The following is a 13,216-nucleotide window of genomic DNA, read 5'->3' on the forward strand; positions in this document are numbered from 1 at the left end:
TTGAATAATAAAATTTTCAAAAAAATAGTTTCAAAATTTTGTAAATATTAAATAGTCATATATATATATATATACACACACACATATTCATGGATGATCAATTATTACAAAATTGAATTTTGATTAGCATAATTTATAATTATGAAAATATCGTTAATTTCACCCAAAAAAATATCGTTAAATAAATTTAGAAAACGGGACAAAGAAAAAGAGAAGTACAGGAAAATAAGAGAAAGAGAGTGAGAGAAAAGGAAGGAATGCATTAAGACTTCGAAAAAATAATGTTTACAATGAGACCATAAAAAATAAGGATTTTTTTTTTTCATTTTAAGTATTATTTGAAAATATATATATTTTATATGATAAAAAAATCTCTTATAATATTTTCATTATTTTAAATTTTTGAAAATTTAATATATATAATATTTTAAATTCATTTAAAATTAAATTTCTTTATCAAGATTCTTCATTCAAACACGCTTTAAGAGTCACATTGTTTTCTACTCAAATGGAATTTTTATCATGACAAAAAAATTTATGCCACCTAACGTTTTCAGTAAATTGTATCAAAGAACTCTCAACCACTAATTATTATGCAGAGAGTGTGCTTGCAGAGAGAGAAATGAAGAAAAAAGTGAACCAAACCTAGTGTTTTTTTGTTGTTGGTATAAACGACATTTGTTTAGAAACAAGAGGCGTTGTTTTTATTTATTTATTTAGGTATTAAGACGTGTAAATGAAAAATCAAACGCTGTAAAATCATTGAAAGAAAAAAATCAGTGACAAACAAATTAAATTTTTCTTTATATTGACTTTGGATGCACTAATAGTATATGATTTTTGTCACATCATTGCTTTATATTGGGGGGCGTCATGATTGAGATGAATGAGCTGGTGCATAAAATGTAATCATTAATTAGCTGTTCCCTTTTTCTGCTAAGAAAGCATTTACTGAAGTCAAATAAGAAATAATAATTCCTTTACATTCCAAAAATACGTGAGAGCCACAAAGGATGCATAGTGTAAGAAATCCAAATAATCATTCTGATTTCAAACTCTTCTTTCTTACAATCTTACTAAACCTTAACTTTGTAAAAATTGAGCCCTAATCAATAATTCATCGCAGCTAACTATGACTAAATACGTCAAATCGGTGACTAAGCATTTGCTACATTACGCAAAAGTGAAATCTTTTGTATTGTATTATCTATCATATTAATATCTGCCAATGCGAAATTGAAAATTAATTTCACATTTTTCTAACAATATAATAGATATATTCTGCTTGATCTTTTTAAAGTTAAAGAAATGATCCAAATGAGTTTTATCCCTGTTGATATTTTTTTCTTCATTTGCACAATTGGAAATAAAAGTATAAAACCCTAGTGTAGTTTTTTTTTATTATAATTTTTTAAAAAAGAAACTTATTAACTTAGTGATCACGTGCTCAGTTTAAGGTGTGGAAGTCTGATATCAATTTCAACATTTTTTTAACAATTTTATCTTAGTTTAAAAGTAATTTGATATTCGTTTATAGTCTCTTGCATGTTCGTTTCTTTGTATTTTGATTTCTCCGAGTTTTTAATTAATATATGGGAGCTAGAAATGTATCAATTACACTTTGTTGAAACTCTCTTGTTTGTCCTTCATAATATGAAAGTTGGTGCGTCTAATACCTTTCGAATTCACCAATTAGTCATGTACAATTTGATAAAGCATTCAACTTATTTTCCTTGCCTTTTCCTAGATAGTATTGATGTTGTAAAGTAGATAATGATATTTTCCTTTCCTTGGCCAAGTACTCGATCGATCATCACTATTCGAATTTCGTCTCTTGTTTTATGTTTTTTCATGTCTTTTGAGAGTTGGTAGTTTTCTACATTTATCTTTTTTGTTGAAGGACGAAGCTGTAAATCATCTCATATAAGCTTTTATTTTATATTTGATTACTAATTATCCTTTTTCATAGATTTTTTCTTCGGTAGAACAAACCAAGTAAAGCATGTGGATAGATGACCTTTTGACAAATTAACTATCCTTTGTGTGCTAGATTAGATATAAACTTTCTTAGAACAAATGGTACAACGAGATTTGTCTTTCTTAATAAAAACAAATTCTTATATTTTGGTTGTTGTAATTAGAACATAAGAGCTTTTAGATCACTCTCGATCTAACAGTGTTCTACAACATCCGTTTTGAAACAATTACTTCTTATTAAATGTGCTAAATTGTGATAATTACAAAATTATTTATTTGAGCCCTTTTAAAAAGCCAATAACATGAGAATTAAGAGTTTGAACATTTTATTTATTTATTTATTTTGTTATTTTTATAATGAATGTACATTAATGAAAACAAATTTTATTTTTAAGAAAGGAAAATTTATATATAAAAACTTATATTTAACTTGACAGGAGTCAGAGACGGTCTCTTATTACTCTTACGAGTATCCCTAAATACAACGAGAAAAATTAGAGTCAGCGAATTGATTCAACATCAAATTGTTATTATAACTTAAGTGTATCTCAGAGAAAATTAGAAATGTAAGATTAATAAAAAAAATTGTCACACCTAATTATTCCTCTGTTAAATGGTAATATCTTCTCCGACCAAAAATTTTGGTAAATGTCTTCTCCGACCTATTTCCTTTGTTTTCAGCTCTGGCTGCCACTTGCGCTTTTCTTGTAGTTTAACTTGACTGGTTCAGCAGATAATTCGGAGTAATTAAATACTACTACCATTTTAAACATGCAGATCATATATATACCATGTGTTCTTCATGCCCAACTTTTTGTTCGATTCAGATGCATCTAACAGCATCATCCCATTACACATTACTATAAAACATCAAATCTATATACTATAAACATTTTCATCTCCAAGATTCACTAATTATAAAATTAAGTTAGTTTACCTTTATAAGAAGTAAGCTAAAAAATTATAATTATAAATTTTCTTAAAATACACTCAAGGTTTACTCCTTCTAAAAAAATAAGTGAGTTAAGTTAGTAAATCCTATATTTAAATGATAAGAGTTTAATTTTAGATAAAAAAAAGTTTAATTATTCATTTAATTCTTATAGTTTTCAAACTTATCCTTTCTAGTCTTTATAGTTAATAAGTGAATTTTTTTAATCCTTAAAGTTTACATTTTAATTCTTAAAAGGTCTATACTGTTAAATTTTTTTAACTCCATTAATTAAAGAATTTTAATGGTTGAAAATTTTTGGAAATTAAAATATAAATTTTAGGGACTAAAAAATTCACTTATTAATTGTTGAAAAATCAACGCTCTGGTACCACTGTTGACTAATCAACACTCCCTCAAATAAAATTATTCACACCCACACAAAGAGTCGTGAGAACACACACAAAGATTACAAACACAAGAATTTAACGTGGTTCAACACTTTTTGTCTATGTCCACGAAACCATCTCAAAAATATTTTTACTATTATAAGATTGTAACACACCCCAAATAGTATATTACTCTACAAACCTGAGTATCTCACTTAATGGTTACAAGAAATGATAATACTCTCACACAAAGACTTTTTTCTCTCAATAAAGTGACTTTATTTCACAATCTCTTTTCTCACACACACTCTATCTATATGTGTTGTGTTTCTCCACTAATTCTTTTTTCTATTTACAGCGAAGATTGCTATTAACTATAATGAATAAGTTCTCTTAGAAGTTAAAACAAAAATAACTTTCAATGCATCTATTCAACTAAGGTTCATATATAGTAAAATGTAATCTTTCACTTTGTATTTAAGTCACTTAAACCTTAGTGATAAAAATTCAATTCTCAATGTGCATATACCTTATCTTTTGACTTGAAACTCTAAATTAATTAGAGACTAAAAGAGATAAGTTTGGAAACTATAGAAACTAAATGGATAATTAAAGTTAGATAAAAATCATTTAAGTTTAAATATATGGGAGAGAAATGTTTTTGATATAATGCATATCAATAAATTATATCCTATATAGTTTAAACTAAAATTAGAAGAATTTAACACATAAATAATTATTTAAATTAATATATATATATATATATATATATATATATATATATATATATATATATATATCAATTTATAATTTTAAAACTTTAATATCTATATCAATACGGAGATAAATGTTATAAAATTTTATAACGTTAATTGAACGTAATTTTTTGTTAAATATTGAATTCATTATAATTTCATTTTTAAGTGTTATTTTGTGTTTTTGATATTTATATGTATGTCACTAGTACCACAAAAAAAAAAAAAAAAGCTTCGGCAATCACAAGACTGTTTAAGGTGGAGACAGGGCCAATTTACGTGCAGCCCAACACTCTACTCACCTAAAAAAAGTAAGTGTTTTGGATTTGGTTCCTCGTTATCAAATGCCTCAAGTCTGTTATTCTGTATCCTACAAGTAGTAACTAACTGATGTTCGTCTTTTCCCTTTCAATTTTATTCAATTGTCCATATGCCCACACCATTTGTAATTCTATTCTTCACTTAAATAGATACAAATAGGGAAATGCTGATGAGTACAAAATTAGTTTTGTACTAACCACACGAACAGTTGTTTTTAGTATAAAAAAACACTTATATCTTAATTTTTAATTATTTTTTTTTTAAAAGAAGATAACAGCTTATAGATGCTCAAGTCCCAAAAACAATACACACTACCAAAACTGCACTAGTCTAAAGTGGTCTCATTTAAATAACTCATGTTATATAAAGATAAAGATCAGTCACTGTATACAGAGTTACTACTTACCAGTGGCGGAAGTATGGCAAGAATGATTTTTGTATGACTTGTATGGGTAGCATAGCGTGTGTTAAATTACTCGAGTGTAATACTAATACCCATATATATATATATATATATATATACATATATATATATATATATATATATATATATATATATATTCAATTTCCCCCTAACTTGTATGCAAGTTTACTTATCCAGAATTATATAATGAAAATGATTATGTGAATTTCTCAAAGCATGCGAAGCATGATCAAGGAACTCTGTTATTGTTTTAAACTATTTAAAAAAAAATCAGTGCAATTCAAATCACTTGCATAAATCTTTATAAAAAAAAAAAAAAACATTCATGCAATTATCTCGTTTTCATCTATGCTTACATGTAAGTGTTTAATTGCGGAATAATCGTCCTTGACAACCTAATCCATTATCTTATGTCCGTAGCTAGTTTGCGTTTTCGATCCCTATGACGACTTAATATTGAAAATCTTGATGGAAGAAAGACAGCACTTTGTGTTTCTCCATCTCATGAACTTGTTGTACTTGTATCTATGCGCCGAATATACGAAGATGTCGAAGCTGACTACGCTCAAAGCCGTGAGAAGCCAGTAAAAGTAATCAAACCTGGCAGTGTTGATGTTTTGAGACAACCAAGATGGTTGGCCTTGTGGCAGATTTAATGATGTTGTTTATGATAGTGTCCACAAAACAACCCAAGCCACCAGCCGGTGCAGCATAAGCAGAGCCTATGCTCTTCATGGCATCAGGGGATTCTTCGTATAAAAATTCCAACAACCCCACAATTAATGCAAAACACTGAGGCCTGGGAACACAGGCATGCATGTAACTGGGAGTTTCAAGCGACCCAAGTGGGCGTTGAGCATGATTTTGCAAGCTGGTATGGGGATAAGTTTGATAAGGATCTTCACTTCTTCTACTTGAGTAACAGTACACAGCCTCCAAGGACTGGGATTAGCACCGTCTTCTTTCAATTGCAAACCTCAAATCATACAGGCCTATGAACTCACTGCTACCAAAAGAGGCATTTCTCTTTCTTAAAGCAGCAACCCAATACTCGTAGCTACGAAGAACACCATGTTAGATATACCCATTGCAATTGCCAGTGAGCCAAATGCAGATCCCCATCCAAATTTCATCTGCACCTATGGTCACTGACATATAGAATAAGTTGAAGAATCTGTCAAAATGAGATTTACTATTGGAGTAAAAAATGAAAAAAATCTTGAGAATGATATGAAACTTTAAAATCCACCAAAAAGATATTTAAGATTTCAATGGAAACTGAATGAATTGTGTATGAATACAAGGTTGAACAGTGAAGAGAGAAGGCATTCTTAACACATGATCTTTTGATACAGTTAGGGAAAAGCGGCCATATTAAAGGAAGGTTCAACTAACACGTTGAAACCAGCCATGCACAATAAATGGCGGTAACACTACACAACATCATTGGAAGCGATTGAAGAGAATCCATTTATGGTCACCTGCTGTCATTGATTGGTGCCTGCATGTTAGTAGTAGTAATTTATTCTAACTCTTATTCCCATTATCGTTTTGTTTAAGAACTTTGGGTTGGTTCAGCATGAAAATGTGGATGCACATAATTTTCCATCTGAATTGGAAGGTGGGGATAGGACAGTTGCTTGAAATTTTGTGCTTGGTTTTAAATTCTTCTACTTCAATGATATGGTCCTATTTCTCCACACAAGCCAATCCAGATTTTAACCTTTCACTTCTCTGAAATGAATCCTCTCGTACCCATCATTGGTCACGTTATACCTCACCCTTTTTTTTTTATTATCAGGAATGAGATAAACACAATTTCAACATGACCTTATTATGTTGCAATACTCTTGTAACTTGTAAGTAGAATTTATACTATTGTACTTCTAGCTGCATCTAAGTCTAAGTTATAAAATAAAGACTTCATGAGGAAAACATGAAAATTTGTGCTGGTTTTTCTGTACATCAATGTAGCTCTAATATTACTCTCCTTTTTCCCTTCGAACAATAAAAAGTACTTAGAAAACAAAAGTAAAATAACAATAAATTATATTTAACTTGTGACCTCAACTTTTAAACAAATTAAATAAAAGGTAATGATATTTACACATTCTTTCGTTTTAAATATTTCATCAACAATTTTTTATTTATCTTTATTTTTCTTTTTCTATCACATTATATCACCTATCATATTTGTATTTTTATATTTTTTTTCTCTCATTAGGTGTTTATTAGCATTTGGATATCTAAATATATTTTCCCATTAATAAAAATACTTTTATAAACATTCAAGTATATAAATTAATTTTAGCCCATATAAAAAAATTATTTTATTTTATCTTCCTTTTCTTTCTCCTATAAATTCTTATAGAAAAAATTTATAAGCACAACCTATACTAGGAAAAAGATTTATGTACATCCCAATGATATTTTACACCTTGAAAGACAAGAGAGAAATGTAGATATGATAAGTGATTGATATGATTTGATAGAAAAAAATAGATAAAGACTATGTTTGGTAAGACATTTTAACTAATTTTAAACTTTTTCTACTAGTTGAAAAACTTGTTTAACTATTTGGTAAATAAGTTTTTTAGTAACTTCTAGTGTTTTTTAAAATCTTACTTAAAATACATTTTATAAAATGTTAGCTTCTAACTTATAATTTTTTATATTTTCTTTCACTTTTAACCTTATTTTTTTTTATTCATTTATCTTGTTAATTTTTTTAAAAAATAAATCATGATTTTTTTTGTCATTTTACACTTTTTAGCTACTTCAACAGTTAGTTTTACTAAACACTTAAAATTTAATAAGTTAACTTTTCAGTTTCTACTTATTAGCTTTTAACTTTCAGCTCATTTTGATCAATATAACCAAAAGAAAAAGAAAAGATATAGGTGAAGTGAAGGAACAATCCGTTTTTTTGGTCCACAAAACATAATTTTCTTAAAGCATCTCTAATGAAAATTTCTTAAGTTACTTTTTATGGTCTCTACATTGTCATGTCTTTATAAGAAGTTCATACACAATTTTGCTCTCATGGTAAGAAACTTAAAAAAATGTCTTTATAAGAAGTTCATACACAATTTTGCTTTCATGTTAAGAAACTCAAACTATTATTTTTTTTTTATTTTCACTTAATTATGATGTTTAGGGTTTCATACACAATTTTGCTCTCATGGTAAGAAACTCATATTTTTCATGTGTTAGATATATATTTTTTTATTACTAAAAAATAGTCCCTAGCAAAATATATAAATCTTATTTTTAACCAATGAAAAAAAAATTGTAAGAAATAATTTATTCTCTTAAGAAATTCTTCAAGAAATTTCCATTAGAGGCAATTTTGTTCAATTTGGGTTTGCAATTTTGCTCGATTTGGGTTTGGGACTGTTCTTTAAGGCTGAATCTCGTTGCATAGTTAAGGGAAATTGCTTTCTGCACCTCCGAATTTGTAGACACCTTTTTAAACTTCCAGAAACCCTCATTCAGAATGTAATCCAAAATGTAAAATTTGACATTCAGCAATGACTAATCCGGAATGTAAATTACATTCTAGATCCGGGTGCAAGAACCAAGTCTGGAGGTGCAGGAAGCAATTGCTGAAAGGAGATAGCTTTCCCAAATCCCAATTTCCCTTACGACCTTGTGTGGTTTTCGCTGTCTCTGGCCTAAGGGAAGCGACTTGGTGAACTGCCCTCAATTTATTATTAGTTAAACATGCATGAGTTGTGTTATTGATCACAACAAAATTTTAATTAAAAATTCGAACTAAAATGTAAGACTTTTAAACATAAACGCACAACCATTGTATAGTGGGGAAAAAACAAAACGCTTGACTTGAAGCGGACAATTTTTCCCATTTACATTGTATCACTATCGTCTAAATAAATGACTCCATGAAGCACATTTGCAGCAGCACAAAATGCACAGCCGCTGCCTTTTATTAATCCATAGATGCCATCATACACAGCACTGCATTACTAACCATGACGTTCAAACTTCAGTGGCTGACCAACTTAAGAGAGTTTGCCTTCTCTTGCAGAGAATCCAGGAGGCTGTCAAAGCTCTTCTTAAACGAGTCCACTCCTTCAAGTTCAAGCTGGGAACCAACAAAGCTCCAGTCAATACCCAATTTCTGGAGAGCATTGTATATTCCTTCAGCTTCAGATGCATTTGAGTCTATTGTCCTGGATACGGTACCATGATCAATAAATGCTTGAAGGGCTTGGTCTGGCATGGTTGATACCTGGAAAGTAACAAGGTATTGCTATGATGAGATACAGCAAAGGAAACTATGGTTTTTAAGTTTCTTTAACACAAACAAGTCCTTTAAAGCTAATCCTAATATTTGTTTTAGATCAACTCGAACATAATTATAAAAAATTGGCAAAGTGAAAAAAAATGATGGCTTACAGTGTCGGGTCCAATAAGAGGAGCAACATATAAGGTGTCAGAATAGGCAGGGTTCTTTACACTGGTTGAGGCCCAAAGGAGCCTTTGCTTCTTGGCCCCTTTTTTAACTAGAGCTTCCCACCTTGGACCAGAAAATTTCCTTTGGTAGAGCTGGTAAGCCAATGCTGCTTGGGCTACTGCTGCCTGTAAAATTCAATATGCAATCCGAAGAGCATATTTGACATTTGAAAGTGTAATAAATCCAAAGCCAAGAATAGAAATTAGTTTGGAAAACAATAAACAGTTACCTTCCCACGTAGATTAAGAGCCTCTGGGGTGCCAATTTTCTCAAGGGCCTTGTCAATGAGAGTGTCCACTCTACTGACGAAGAAAGAGGCAACACTTGTAACTCTAGAGAGGTCATTTAACCCAGATGCCTCAAGACCATCCAAGTAAGCATCTATTACAGCTTCATATCTTGCAAGAGAGAATATCAGCTGTGCATACAAATACCAGAATATCAAGACTTGAACCATGAAAGTAAAAGAGATCAAGTCAGACAACACTCGTCAGGACAGTTGGAGACTTAGTTTTCGATTTTCTTTTAGATGCAACCTCAATTCTAACCAGAACGGGCTTAAAATAATTGTATTTGTTATTTTTGTAATGACAATATCTACACAGTTACTTATCAAGTAGCTAATAACCCAACCTAGAACAGCATATCATAACAATATATGATACTAATATATTTAATTTGCAGATTACATGAAAGGATGTGGCACAAACTTACCGTCACATTCACACTTATCCCATTAGCAATAACTTCCTTAATTGAAGGCACACATGCCTCTGTAGCAGGAATCTTAATATACACATTGGGGCGATCAACCACTTTATGAAGCCATTTTGCAGCTTCTATGGTTCCCTCAGTGTCATCAGCGAGCCTGGGAGATACTTCAACAGAAACATAGCCATCACCACCATCTGTTTGATCATAGATTGGTTCAAATAGTTTGCAAGCATCTTGGATATCCTTCACTACAAGTTCCCAATATGCACTTTCAATGTCTTTCCCTGCTTGCACAAGTTCCCTGCATGATTGAATAATATGATTTTAGCAATTTAAGAACAATTAGAGAATTATTAACATATGAGACCAAAAAAAATTATTTTATTTTTCCTTTTAATATCTTTCTTCTTGTAATAACAGTATTCATTAAACTTTCAGGAATACAAGGCCTAAAGCAGACACAACAGTATACATAATGCTGCGAAGAGCGGCCGCTACCATGAAAAATAGGAAATAAGGAGTATAGCCTTAGTGTAGTTTACTACACTAAACATATTTTATGAATAGACTGACAAAACTACATGTAAGTGCATGTTTATTTCAATTTAATTTGAAGAAACAAGCACTTCCTTTTTCCAGCTCCATGTGTGAGCTTTTGAAAAAAACCAGATGTTTCCCATGAGAAAATCTATGCCAAACATGGGTCAATACACTTAAAAGACACACTATAGACAGACAAAATATTATGTGTCCACGCCCCATAGTTTGTAGTCCACTGTCCGCCACACTGGCTGTTAAGTTTGAAAGAAGAAATTTCAGAATAAATAAAAGATATTGATGGTACCTGAACTGATCATTGTAAGCATTCGATGATGAGATAGCTTTCTGAAAAATCTGCAATCACATATACAGACAGCAGTTTAGAATACTAAAACAAGCAATTTTAAAGCAAGATGTTATAACTCAGAATAAGTGTTTGAAACATTAATCGGTTTTGATTTCTGCATTATTAGCAATATCTACACATGGGGAACAACACCCAAAGAAAAGAAAAAAATTATTACCGCAGGGTTGCTAGTGACGCCTCTGACACCACTTGCTATAAGAGGAAGAAGGTCTGTAACAGGTCTGCAGAGATTATCATACCATGGACTCTGCCCTTCTTTCTCATAAAGATCATGAAGCACTGTCCTCTTTGCAGGACTTCCATTCCCATCAGTTTTGGAGCATTTGATCCTGAATGAAGACAATCAAGCATCAAATATATGCCTCCTACATGAGCAGTTTAAGATAAGAAACAATACTACACCTTCAAACTAATTGTCACTTGAAGAGCTTATAGGAAGCTTATATAGGCTTATTATGACTCTTACAAGCTCTTTGAAGCTTACATGAGACATAGAAGCATGCATAATATAGAAACATAGAAGCATTGCCCTTGATGAACCAAAAATGAAATTTGTCCTAGTTACGGATAATTTCAGGAAAGGAATCAGAATGACACTCTTCCTATTTGTAGACAATAGAAAGTGAATTTTGATGATAATGAATATATAATTTTTATTGCTTTTAGTAATGTCCAATAAGTATTTTCTTAATATGAATTTGCAAAATTGCAATTATATAGTTAATATGTTTTATGATTTTTTTTACTTATCTAGACATGTATCTTCCTCGTATCATGTCCTATATATTTTTAGAATAATAAGGTATCGTATCAGATACACACTATCTGTGCATCATAGTTAGTTAGCATGCAACCAGTGGCGGATCACATATGAATGAGGGGGTGCACTTGCACCCCTCACTTTTAAAAAAATTACATATAAATAATATCTTGAATGTGTATATTTTGCACCACCTAATTTTATATATTTGAACCCTCAGTCCTTAATTTTTTTTACCTCTTTTATGATAATAATTATTTTTATTTTTAAATAGATTGTGCCCTGACTTAGGGTCCCAGATCCGCTGCATGCAATCCCGAGTTATAGTAACACAACTCGCACAAAAACTGTAAAGAAAAATTCTGCAGTGAAGCATTATTCTAACAAGCTTACGGATAAAAATGAACCTCATGCAAATTTTCGAAATGAAAATTTTAGGGAAAAAAAGAAAAGAAAAGCATAACACATTCCATTTTCACTCTTCCGTAAAACTCAACTTGTAGCAGCTACCAACTTTCCTATACTCGGGTCGCATCCTACCAAACACGCCCTAACAAGACACTTCGATAGTTACGATGGCGATCGATCGCTGTTAATTTAAACTTCGGGGTCAATGAGGAAAAAAATAAAAAATAAAAAATAAAAGAGGTGCATGTGGAGTAATAGATCAAGCGAAGGTGAGAAAGATCACAAAGGAAACAAGCACGAATCGCGATAAGAGAAAGTGTATTGAGAGATCAGAGAAAACTTACCGCAAGGAGGTTTTAAGAGGGAGGGAGTGAATGGATCGGAGGGAAGCGGAGAGGTTAATTTTGTAATTAATAGCGTTGGAAGAAGGATTGAAGGAGAGGAAGCGAGAATCTCTGGGGCGAAGCGCTTCTGATAAGGAAGCAGCTGGAGATGGCGTTGAGAGCTTGAAAATGGAGGCCATTGGGAATTGCAAGACACCAAGTAGGTGGTTCGATTTATATCATGATATTAACTTATTAGTTTTTATGAGATTTGGTAGAGGGAAAGTTGGTGCACCTTTTCGTTGACTAAAAAGCCAGAGGCAGGGCAACCAAATAAGAGGTGCCAAAGGGGTAATATAGGAATCTTGCCATTGGTTTCGTCTCCTAGCCGCCATCTACTGTGCGTAATGCGTTACGCTATTCATTTTATTTTTTTATTTTCTCATGTTGATTGATTGACTGACTATAGTGTTTTCAAATTTCTATTCACCTGTTCTCCCTAATTTGAATATTATCGGTTAGTCCAAATATATATTTCCATAAATTATAAATATATATATATATTTCCAAACATTTTTTTATATGAAATATGAAAGGGGTTGTTAGAACTTAGAAGGCATCTATTTAACTTCACACATGAACGTGTTTGGGAAATGTTTATGAAAATTGAAATTCTACTCCTACTTGGTCAGACATGCTTCACAGGCCTGGATTCAGTTTTTCTTAGGATAAAAGATAAATAAAGTTTATAATAACTTTATAGTTTGTTGTTATAATTATAATTTCAACTATTAGTTCTCTTATTAATTATTATAAATATATAGTATCTT

At 31.0% G+C, this 13,216-nt stretch overlaps 1 protein-coding gene across 1 annotated transcript; it reads right to left on the bottom strand.

Annotated features, from left to right (window-relative positions):
* Positions 1-8,485: 8,485 nt before the first annotated feature.
* On the bottom strand, positions 8,486-12,686 carry LOC114423822 (transaldolase-like). Its single transcript, XM_028390719.1, has 7 exons — positions 12,408-12,686; positions 11,053-11,224; positions 10,833-10,882; positions 9,989-10,289; positions 9,504-9,692; positions 9,217-9,399; positions 8,486-9,049 (listed from the first exon to the last, which is right to left on the bottom strand). Exons 1-7 carry the CDS (start codon positions 12,584-12,586, stop codon positions 8,804-8,806), a joined length of 1,320 nt encoding a protein of 439 aa, XP_028246520.1. The 5' UTR covers positions 12,587-12,686; the 3' UTR covers positions 8,486-8,803.
* Positions 12,687-13,216: the final 530 nt, after the last annotated feature.

This window comes from Glycine soja, chromosome 8, assembly GCF_004193775.1.
Source record: "Glycine soja cultivar W05 chromosome 8, ASM419377v2, whole genome shotgun sequence".
Classification (NCBI taxonomy): Eukaryota; Viridiplantae; Streptophyta; class Magnoliopsida; order Fabales; family Fabaceae; genus Glycine; species Glycine soja.

Bases quoted from the DNA above. Each gene is read 5' to 3' on its own strand.
- LOC114423822 (XM_028390719.1), bottom strand. From the start codon at position 12,586: ATGGCCTCCATTTTCAAGCTCTCAACGCCATCTCCAGCTGCTTCCTTA. The intron at 9,693-9,988 runs GTAAGTTTGTGC...TTGTATGCACAG, and splicing joins GGATAAGTGTGAATGTGACG to CTGATATTCTCTCTTGCAAG. The intron at 9,400-9,503 runs GTAACTGTTTAT...TGAATTTTACAG, and splicing joins CTCTTAATCTACGTGGGAAG to GCAGCAGTAGCCCAAGCAGC.